The sequence below is a fragment of the Mytilus edulis genome, chromosome 11 (genome assembly GCF_963676685.1).
Source record: "Mytilus edulis chromosome 11, xbMytEdul2.2, whole genome shotgun sequence".
In the NCBI taxonomy this organism is placed as follows: domain Eukaryota; kingdom Metazoa; phylum Mollusca; class Bivalvia; order Mytilida; family Mytilidae; genus Mytilus; species Mytilus edulis.
In genome coordinates, this window is record NC_092354.1 from 16,760,951 (window position 1) to 16,772,633 (window position 11,683).

The 11,683-nt window shown below is 30.7% G+C and overlaps 1 protein-coding gene across 17 annotated transcripts in view; it reads left to right on the plus strand.

Annotated features, from left to right (window-relative positions):
* Positions 1-11,223, plus strand: part of LOC139495242 (coronin-2B-like) — a 57,780-nt gene extending 46,557 nt beyond the window's left edge. For 5 of the 17 annotated variants that reach the window (XM_071283496.1, XM_071283493.1, XM_071283497.1 and 2 more), the window contains 4 exons: positions 918-1,059; positions 3,706-3,783; positions 9,045-9,171; positions 9,219-10,522. In XM_071283496.1, the coding sequence (XP_071139597.1) occupies positions 918-1,059; positions 3,706-3,783; positions 9,045-9,171; positions 9,219-9,259 (388 nt within the window). In that variant the 3' untranslated portion in view covers positions 9,260-10,522. Of the gene's footprint in view, positions 1-93; positions 1,060-1,616; positions 1,638-3,705; positions 3,784-9,044 lie in introns of those variants that run through there. The other 12 variants (XM_071283505.1, XM_071283503.1, XM_071283507.1 and 9 more) reach the window with 6 other exon arrangements.
* The last annotated feature ends 460 nt before the right edge of the window (positions 11,224-11,683 follow it).

Below are 11,683 nucleotides of genomic sequence, written 5' to 3' on the forward strand. Positions count from 1 at the left end.
ATAGGGAATCATTGAAGCATGACTGGAGTCCCCCCCCCTTAGGTCAGTCAGCGGGCCCCCCCTTAGGAAAAGTTCTGGATCCGCCACTGTCAGGTTTAAATTTTTTATATGCGAGTGTTTGGATAATTGAATATAATTGAAAATTTTCAATCAATACTACAGATCCTTTCAAGGAATCAGTACAAATGAAGATTACTTATCATTCAGTGCTATCAGGTATAACTTCAGAAATGATCTGTTGGTGAAGTTCTGATTATCAATTTGTTCCTTTCAATCTATTATGATTTTTAATTATCGAACATTTTGTTTGCATTTTTCTAAGAAACTTTAAAAAAGAGCTTCCTTAAAATTTGTTATCAGATTCTTTGCTCATCAACTCTCTGTTAACTGAATACTTTAATTTAATATTCAGAGACTTTGGCTAAACTATGAAATTAAATATCCAGGAAATCCAGGAAATTTGGTAGACAAAAAAATACAACACAGTACCGTTGGAGTTATCTTTCTTTGTCCAGAATAGTAGTTAAATCAACTTAAATCATGACTGTATGACATTTAATATTTTATGGTGTATTTAAATGAGTAGTTATTGTTGAAAACTCCATTAGAAATTTGAATTGAGATCATTTTTGGAATAAGGGAAAGGGGGAGGTGAAAAAAAAAATTGGTGGGGTTCAATTTTTCTTATTTCAGATTTCAGAAATGAAAATAGTACCGTTGGATGCATATTCAACTTCCACTGATCTTATTTTAAAATATAAATCAGAAAATGAAAGTATGAGTGCCAATGAGACAACTGTACATCCAAGTCATAATGCATATTAATTCAAAATTACAAAATACACAATACTTGATAGTTGGGGTGTCATTTAAGTGAACAATAGCTCAAAGTTCAAATTGTGTTTAATATCTTTCAGTGAAGCTTCTGAGAACCACACAAATAAAAATGGTATGACTAATGGCCACAAGGAAGAAAAGAAAGTAACAAAGAGAGGCTGGTCCCCTGTTTCACCAACAAAAGATGCAATGACTAATGGATTTACTGGTTCCGAACCTGAGGTGATTTTTTATTTAAATTTGTCCATTGAATTATTTGATAACCTAGGCACATTTATTGTTGTTATTCTGTCTTCCTGTCAAAAATTTACCCACAATGCTTTGCTTTAAATGTACTTTTCACTTTCTTAAATCAAACAGACCTATTTACACTTTTTTTTATTCAAACAGACGTTTTTTGCATTTTAATCAAAAATTTGATGTTACATCACGGTTTGAGGTGGGTTAATATTATACATTTCATAGATTTTGGTTATTTTTTTTAACCCTCATTGCCTTTCTTAAGGATGATAGAACCAAAAATACTATTTGAGATAAAAAAAAAAAAATTGTATCCTGTATTTAATCTCTTTGGCCTGGAAACGCTTAAAGAATCATTTGTTGGAAATATTACGATTTCTGTCAATTTTTAATCACAGAATAATGATAAATTAGGGTAAAATGTGTAGATGAGAAATGGGATCAACAGAGAATTACTAAGACTTGACATATCACATACTTTCATTTTGTGATTTCATCAATTCTATAATTAGAACACTAACATAATTTATGTTAATCAGGTGTCATGTGATCGTAGTAATGTAAGTTGCTATAGTGCTGAAGCTTATTGATAGAAATAATATCTCTTATATAATCGGTAGAATCGTAACAATTAAAATTTTACTAGCTTTTCTATTTATAGCTTCTTCAGTAGGAAATATGAAGATGACCTTTTACCTTTGTCATCTTATCACCAAATATCAATCGAAGTCTTTTTTGTCAATTTATAGCTCTTTCTATCAGAAACATGAAGACGACCTTTAACCTTAGTCATTCTGTCTTCACATTACCAAATATTATATTTCATCCTAGATGATAGCAAACATTAGTTAATCAGTCAAACTTTCTGTCATTCATAGTTTAACTATACTTTTATATCTACAATTAATTTGATGTTAGAATCCTGATGGTTTTATTACTAAAACAAAAATAAATATCCACCTTAAAAAAACATTGTTTTTTTAAAATCCACAAAAATTGGAACCAACGAAAAATAAATGATGCAACAGTATCTTCACACAAAATGATACTGTACAGTAATTTGTTTCCACAGCAGAAAAGGGAGATAACTGAACAATCTAATGTTCAAAAAAGGGAGATAACCACAAAAACTAATGTTGAGAAAAGGGAGATAATCAAACAAACTAAAACTAAGAAAAGAGAGATTGTGGTGAGGCAGTTACCATGTTCTGTTGATTAAATTTTTAGTTGGCAGTTTCCTGTTTGTTGAAGAATTATTCATTTTCAGATTTTTTTCTAAGGGCTGTTCCAAAATTTATCAGGTGGGGAGTTTCAGGGTGCTTAAATTGATGAAACATGAATTTATAATACTGTATTTTCCTATATATTTTTTATGAATTTATTAGTAGAAGTGAGAAAAAAATAATAGGGGGTGGGGCTAAAAAAAGTAAGAAAAAATATATCTTCAGGGTTGGTTTATTTAAAAGTAAAATGATTTTTTTAGGGGGTCTTTAAAAAGGAAAAAGAAATTTTTTTAATGGGGGGGGGGGGGGGGGGGTTGTTCTCATCCCCAAAGCATTTTGTTCTGGAACAGCCCTCATTACATTACAAAGTTTATTTATGATCGGTTCTTTTATCAGATTCTACTGAATAATCAGAAATATTGGCAATGTTTTTATTTATTGCATAAATTACTTGGTTTTGACAAAATATTAAAAATAGCATTCTAAATTTTGATGTATCTTTGATATGCAGCATTTTTACTGTATTCGTTATAATTTTTGCTAATTTTCTCTATTGTTCAATAATCATTAATATTAATTATAAATTCAGAAATTATTGCATGCATTTATAATTGAGATTTTGTCATTTCGACAAAAACTGGATTTTAATTTTGTGATGTAGAGAAAAATTTGTTTAATTCATACGGAAAATTTCAAATACAAATTGTGAGTTTAAAATATTGCAATAATTCTGCAACCCTTTTGCATTTTTTTGCAATTATAAAAACATTGCAATAGTTTCTGAATTTACAGTATAGAAGATTGTTATGAAATGAGGTATTGCTTATCATTCACTTTATTTAACCCTGATTTTATATTTATACATGTATATACATATGTGTATTAAACTGAAAAGTGAGCTTTGTATATCTCTGTACATCTAAAAAAAATATATATATTTATAATTTAAAAAAGAATTGATACAGTAATTTACCATTGCTAAATTTCAAAAAAAAATCTTCAAAATTCCTACAAATATTGATGAAAATAAATTAGTTTTATGTTTGTTTTCATATAATTTGGATCTTATTAGTTTTATTGAATTTTTTACTCTATTCACAATTTAAGGGCCAATGCAAGGTTTTATCAAATCTAGATGTCTGCTTGATGTTAAGATATTTTTATGTTTTCTTCTTATTTATTTTTTTAAATTTTTTACAGAGAAAATTCCATAGCCCATTGCCTGCTGTTGGCATATCTCAATAAACTAAAGTTCAGTTATGTCGTCTGTTTGTCTCTCAAATTTTTTATTTTACACAAATTGTAGATAAAAATAGCTCACTTTACAGTACAGCTTCAATGTATATCTTGTCTGCACAATATAAACTAATATATAAAGCTTTGTTCCTGTCGTCTGCTTTTGTAGAAATTTCATGTCAAGAAAGTCTGGTCAACTCCGCCTCCTTCTGCTCTTCCCTGTCAATCACCACTTAATGACGTGGAGGTGGGTATCTCTTCCTCTTTTAGTTCTGTTCAAGCCCAATCTGGTTGAATAACAGACTCTCTGCACATGTTTTGCTCACAAGAATCTGACATTGTTCTGTTTGACCGTCTGCTATGAAGTACACTTTTGAGATCAATAGGTTTTGTTGTTCTGGAGATAGAAATTTCATTGGTTAAAAAGTAAAAGACTGAAATGTCATTGGCTGAAAATTTGAATGATGAAATTTCATTGTTAAAAGAATTGAAAGCTAAAATTTCATTGGCTAATGTAATATCCATCAGAGCAGAACAAGTAGAATAGTGCACTGTCAGATCCTTATAAGTGAAGCTAAGAGACCCAATCTGTAATTCAACCAGATTGTGATCAGGCCAAATGATATGTATTTGTGGTTCTACTTTGTGCCCTAATTTCTTGCTTTCCTGAACCTATTTTTTTTCCCTTTCAATCAATCACCATAATCCAGCACTTTTCTTCACTTTCCGTATGAAAAATCTACCCCAAACTTCTTTGATTGGAACCACTTATAAATATTTTATTTTGCCATAATATTTTGCTGTCATTCTTTTACTTATGTTTTTAATGTTTTCCATATTGATTATGTAAACCCTTATATGTGATAAATGCAATACTATGAAATAGATGAATTTCAGATTTCTAATTTTATTTCCAATTATTTTAAACATTTGATCCAGGAAAACAGCTGTGGTTTTGCCAATCTTTGCATACAGAGCCTATAGAAAGTGTGTAATTCGTTGAACATTTAAATTCATAGTTCTCCTGTACATTCATAGTTCTCCTGTACAAACTAAAAAAATAAAAAATTGGTATCCAACGAATAATAAGGAATCCACAGTATTTTGCATTTGATTTAAAAGAATTATAAGAGAACATGTGTAAAGTAAAAATTGGGTAAATAGTCCAGTCGATTTGTGCAGATTTTTGACAAAATTGCTCAGATTGTGGTAAAAGCATGAAATTTGGCATAGTAGTAGTATATGTCATGGACAACATTTTAAGCTATGGACCCAATCTGAAAATCGAAATTAGCGGAAGAGGCGGCCATTTTAAAATGGCGGCCGTTTGATCTCAATAGATTAATAATAGAAAATCATGAAAATTATATTAGAGAAGATATTGACATGAAATCTGGTTGATAGAATAACAGTACTGAATCCAATTGTCTTGTAGAACAAAAGTTTTGAAATATTACCCATATTGAATGGCGGCCATTTTGAAAAATCTTTTTTTTTTAAGCCAAAATATGTAGTCATGATTCGATATAATAAAAAAAATGCATAGTGGAAGATATATAAAAATGTATTTGTTTGAGCTATATAAACAGGACAAAAAGCTAGCCTATCCCCCTCCCCCGAGTTATTCTTCTGTTTTGTAGCGGGCAAAAAAGCATTAAAATGCGGACACGAAGAGGATCATAAAATGAACTATTACTCTGAAAGCAATATTCGTGCAACCGCTTGTTCAACATAGAATAACATGAGAATTTTATTTTATACGTAGAAATAAAGCAAGAAAATATGTGTATACCTGTCGTTTATAATAGTTAGCTGATTACTGGATAATTCGTTTTGTTGATATTGTTCATTTGAAACAACTTTCAAAAACCTTGATTGCAGACATAATAAATGAATTTTATATCATACAAGTAATGTTATAAGAACATCAACTGCTCAAATGTTCTCAATTGACGTTGGCTAATATATAACAATAAATGAAATGTACATGTACATGTTTTGTCAAATCACACTCTGTTTATCATATTCTATCACATTGTCCTCCACATTAACATAGAGTAGTACAACTTAATACTGCCTTCACACATTTGCCATTCCTTAGTAACCGTGTTTACTTTGACTTATAAGTTAAGCGCTTGCTGCAGGAAATTATTATATAGTCATATGGTATATTCATCACAATTGACAAGGACTGTCATCTGAGGAATTCATATATATTGATTTTTTGGTATCCATCTTGAATGATGGCCATTTTGAAAACATGAATTTACAATATATCATTATTCGCTAATTTTATTAATTCACTGTTTTCATTCATACTTTTTTTACTAATTTATATTGGATATTCACAAAGAGGTCAGATAAGGCATGCACATGTTTACAAAATTAAGATATCAGTATCAAAATTTCTGTTACTTACACGTTTGCCTAAGTAACTTTTTAAAACAGAAATTACGTATATATTATATAATTTATGACCGAAAGTTTTGTTGTTTTGGAAAAGATCAAAATTGTTGATTTCGAAAACACTGGAACTAGATATAAGAAAAACATAATGGGCAATTAGACTGGAAGGAATGTGTGAAACGGCAAGAGAGGACATGTAAGGGTTTGCAATGCCAAGCAGATACAAAAAGAACAGTCATAGATATTTGAGCTGGCAATCCCTCTTTTGATGCAAGCATGCGAAGATGTTGGTGGGTCTTGAATTGGTTTTCCTTTCGCTCAATTCGAAACAGTTGAATGAGGGCTATGGAACTGCAGAAACCCTCCAGAATCACAAGGCAAAATGGCACAAACCATGTCAAACAAATTTTCAGACCTCAAAATATTTCATCAGCAAAAGGGAAAACATACTTCTGATGTTGAAGTTAAGTTGCCAATTGGAAGGAAACAAAAAGTAACCAGACACTGTAAAGGGGAACTGGATCAAAAAGAACAATGACTGCAATGTTTTTTTTTCTGTGGTGATGTATCTGAAGATCTCCATGTTACATCAACATTTTCAAATCGACAAAAATAGGGCATGACTGTGCACTTGTACTACAAGACATATTCCCTTTGCCAAAGTAAGAGCTGGAGATGTCAAATCACTAGTATCATGCTTGATGATTGATGAAATTTGACAACATAGCAAATAGGCAGAATAAAAGACACAGAAAGAAAGCCAGGAATCTTTTATCCTTGGAGTTGTGCTTTCCTAAATAATGAAATACAGTGATGGCACACGGTCTGGAAGAAGCATTGTACCAATCTCCAAGCTTGCAGATCACGCTAAATTGTACAATCAAGGCCTGGAAGATCTTGAAGTTATCATGGAAGGAAGAACTGATACAACGCAGTTAACAAAATTGGCATGTAGCTGCTATAGGATATCTATAAGCATACAAGCAAGATAAATTAGTGCTCTTGATTTTCAACAAATGTAATCGTGAAGCTCTGAAACAGACCTAATAGAAAAAGGGTTAAAAATGAAGGCAGGCAAAATAGATATGCTTGATACTAAGAATAACTTTACAGGGACACTCAATAACAGCTGTTGACACGAATTAGTTCAACAGACATAAGTTTCCTTAGTAAAAATGATACAGCATGGTCAAACATCAAGACACAGTCCAGAAATATCGTTGAGTGGCAGACAAGACTTACCATTTCTCAGCTATAATAGTTCAATTGTGCAACTCGTCGTTGAAAGGATACAACTGCAACTTATCAGTCCTCAGATAGAGAGTAAGATGTTTCAAAGATTGTGGAACTGAATCATTTGGAAAGCCTACATTGAATGTCCCTGTAAACCTTTTTATAGTAACAAGCTTATCTCTTCAAACTTTTCTAGTTACTTTGACTATGAAGAGGCCTTCATCATCACGACTAAAAGACATGGCCTGTTTCAAAACTTCCCCAACATATTCGTTGAGAATCCGGAGAAAAACGCAACCTTTCGTGTGTGCTTGCATACTATCTATGGCAGCTAGTATTCAATTTTTCAGAAGTGCTGTATTAATCATTCTTGTACAATTTACCAATATCATCAATTTCAAATATTAAAACAATAGATGTTCCAAAGTGTGAGCCGTCACTGTTTTCTATCAATTGGGCGAGCCCCATTCCATGGATAACAGATTCTTGACTTTTTTTTTCTGTGTCTCGAATTCTGTCTAATCGCCCTGTCGTGCAGTTTTAACAAACATTTAGCATGATATCTGCTCCTGAAATATTAATCTCCAGCACTGAGTCTTGCTAAAAGAACAATGGTTAGTAGTTCAAGTGACAGTCACATACTCTATTGTCGATCATAATTGTCGAGGCTTCATGATGATAGTCAGATACCTCATCACAATGATAGAAAAAAATTCCTGCAATCATATTGCTCTTGTTAATTCATCACAACCGTGACTGGTTATTTTACAATTATTTTCAATCCGTGACTCATCTTAGACTTTTTTTCGTTTTTCCGGACAAAATATATTTTGATCTTAAGATTTGCTTAGACAGGATAAATACCTTTTGCCTTGTCATTCTCCTATTACATTGCCTTCATCAACTTGGAACAGTTGTATGCTTACAGAAAATGACTGATTACCAGCTCAAATGTCTATGTCTGCTCTTTTTGTATTTGATTGACATTGTAAATCCTCATGTGTCCTCTCTTGGCGTTACGGAATTCTTTCCAGTCTATTTATTATTTTTTCAGCTCCAATGACTTAATACCTACGTATTATTCCTTTTCAACATACAGTGGTCATAACTTATATTGTATATACCCATTTTTTGGTGGTAAAAAAGTTACTAAGCCCTACATGCTAAACTGCAATTAAAAGAATTTAGGAAATTTTTTAAATACATTTATTAGTTAACATATGCATGCCTTATTTCAGCACTTGGTGAATATATCCTATATGAATAGCAACAGTCATATAAATAAATGATAAGAAAAACTAGTTGTAAATGCATATAAAACTAAGTATTAATTCCAAAAACAATTTAGGATAGCGAATAATGATATATTTGAAATTTACGTTTCCAAAATGGCCACCATTCAAGATGGCCACCTAATACTTCAATAGTCCTCAGTTGATATCCTTTGTCATAAGATATACGAAAGTTTATCAAAATTGGTAAAGTAATTTATTTTTTTATATTTTTTTTAATAATTTTTATTAATTTTTTGGACATGATTTCAAAATGGCCGCCCAGAGCCGCCATTTTGATTTTCTGAATTGGGTCCATAGCTATAAATGTTAGTTATGACCTCAACTAACACTCTGCCAAATTTTGTGCTTTTACCACAATCTGAGCAATTGTTTCACAAATCGACTGGACTAAAATGTCTATGCGACAGCATAACACAAACAATTAAAATATTGAAATACCTGAATAACATAAAATTACTTATTTTTAAATAACTTTAAAGTACATCTGTTATCATTATCATATTTTCTATTTATAGTTGCAATCATTATCATATTTTCTATTTATAGTTTCAAACTTCATATTTTCTATTTATAGTTACAGAAAGCTTATTTCCAACAATCAGAAGAAATCAAGAGTTTAAAAGAACAAGTGAAATTAAAAGACAAAAGAATCAGACAGTTAGAGGATGAATTAAAAATATTACGGACTCCTTCAGACTGTGGTCCTGGTCAAAGCGACTGCTGACCTCTTACCCCAAAAAGTGCAAAGGTCATGGTCAGAGTGACTGCAGACCGATGAAACAATTATGATTTTAAAAGTGCAAAGGTCATGGTCAGAGTGACTGCTGACCTCTGACACAATTATATGATTTTAAAGTGCAAAGGTCATGGTCAGAGTGACTGCAGACCGCTGACACAATTATGATTTTAAAGTGCAAAGGTCATTTAATCATGGGCTTACTGCAAGAATCATTTTCATTCCCCTTGTATGCAGATATTTGGATGAAGAATGCACAACTGCAGGAGGGTCAAGGACGGGGATTTTTAAGCTCACTTGACCCTAGAGCCGATTGTCAACGCTTTGTTGAAACCTGTTCTCCGTTATCATAAGATATCTATTCCATAAAAACTTTTTATACCCACACTTCATAATCTTATGTGAGACAAAAAATTGAAAAGTTTTTGAACATCTGGCTGTAAGAACTTTTTCTTCATCCTAAATATTTTAATCTAAAGAACTGGTGATGGAGAATTGGATTTCTTTAATGGGCTGTTTAATTTATTGTTAGAACTAAAAGCAAGGTCAGCAATATACAGTTGAGTCTATCGTGAAAACAGGTGGTACAAGTAAAGTACATCTACCTATTTGAAGTTAAAACCACATCTTTATATCTGTTTCTAAACTTAAAGACAGAAAAACGTTCCTATGCATATTTATATAACAACATATAATATACAAAATTGAACCTGTATGGTATATGTTACCCCTAAAAAGTATATACAAGTCCTTTAAAAAATGCTTTGATAAGTTCTGTAATTTTCATTCAGGATGTTTTTAATGTCGAATTACGTAATCAATTAATACAAACGGAACAAAAGTATGTTTTGCTCTGCTTAATAAATGTGGTAAAAGAAAGATAACTCTGGTTGTGATTGAAAACTTCAAAAAATGTATGAAATATTTTGTTGTTTAATATTTGTTTCTCTCAGGCTTATTATTGTTTTAAAAGTTGCTTGTTATTTTTATAATTTTCTAAATTCCCAATATTTTGTTTTAATTTATTTTTTATATAACCTATTTTTCTGTTTTATGATGTACATGATGTATGTGGTCTTTTAACATGAATTTAATTTTAAATGTTTTTTAAAAAGAAAGAACCCAAATGTGGATTACTAGTCATAATATATTGTTACACAATATTTAGTGCTTATTTTTAAACTGAACTTTAGAGAAAACTTCAGATCTGAGCTTATTTTATAAAAACATTTTATTTTATGTTTATTTTTTCTTTTAAAAGTGCAAAGATTCTGAAATAGATCTACATGATTTAGTATCTACATGTATACTCCAATAATTAATCAATTTACAAAATCATTTATTCATGTATGTGAAAAAAAATATCCATTTAAAATTTCATAAGTAGTGCAAGGTTTAAATAAAGCATGCACAAAGAAAGATAACTCTAATTCAATCATTGGTTAAATGTGTTTTGCAAATTTTTATTTTAAGTCCTCATCGCAGATGTGAGCAATATTTATCCTTCAGTGATCCTTTTGTTACTGATTCAATGTGCTAATCATTGCTTTATGAATTCAGTGAATTTATCCTGGCTGTTTGACATTTATGGATTGAACCAATGTACATTGGTCTTTCAGAATGGTGTCAGAAATATTATATTTCAAATCCAATTGGGACTGCTTATACTATAAGTATATTTCAAATTTTTATTTTTTTTATTTGACTAGTACCTTTATTTTGTTTGTAAAGTCTTATTTCATTGTTGGGCATTGTGGTAACCAAAAGTGTATTCATATATAAATCTGTTAAATGACACCACAGTGGTTCCCATGGATGTTAATGGAAGTTTTGATCTGGAGAAAATTTGAATTTGAATCTTGATTGTATAATTTTAAGTACATTTTTTTGAAACGATCTGTCATAAAGGTTCTTTATCTATTATTCTTTTTGTTTTGTCCTAATGTTTAAATCTTTTAGCCCTTAATTGCAAAACTATGTATTTCAAACTGCCGAAAATTTTATTATGATCAATATTTTGAGCAAAAGAATATTCCATACCTGCCAACTGTCACTAATGTCGGGGATTTCCCCATGGAGGCTCCAAAATGGAAATTTTGAAAGAGCAATTTTGTCCACAATTTCAAACAAAACAATTAATTTTACAATGTCTAAGGGTTTTTAAAAGTATGAAGAAGCCAAAAAACAACATTAGAATATATTTGAAGGTTTTGTAGGACTTAGGGAGTCATTTTGCACACAACACCCCCATGGGCATTTTAAAAAATTGGCAGGTATTCTCAAGCTAACAAAATATGCTGTTATTGTAATCAATAAATTGAACAAAACATGTTCATGTGTATTCTCAAATAACGCAACTATTACACATAATATGAAAAAGTGAAAATATTATGTTATGAAATCTACATTATAATTTATACTTAAATAATTCCTGTTTTCACATGATATAATAGATCTGGTATTTCTGATTTTTTTAT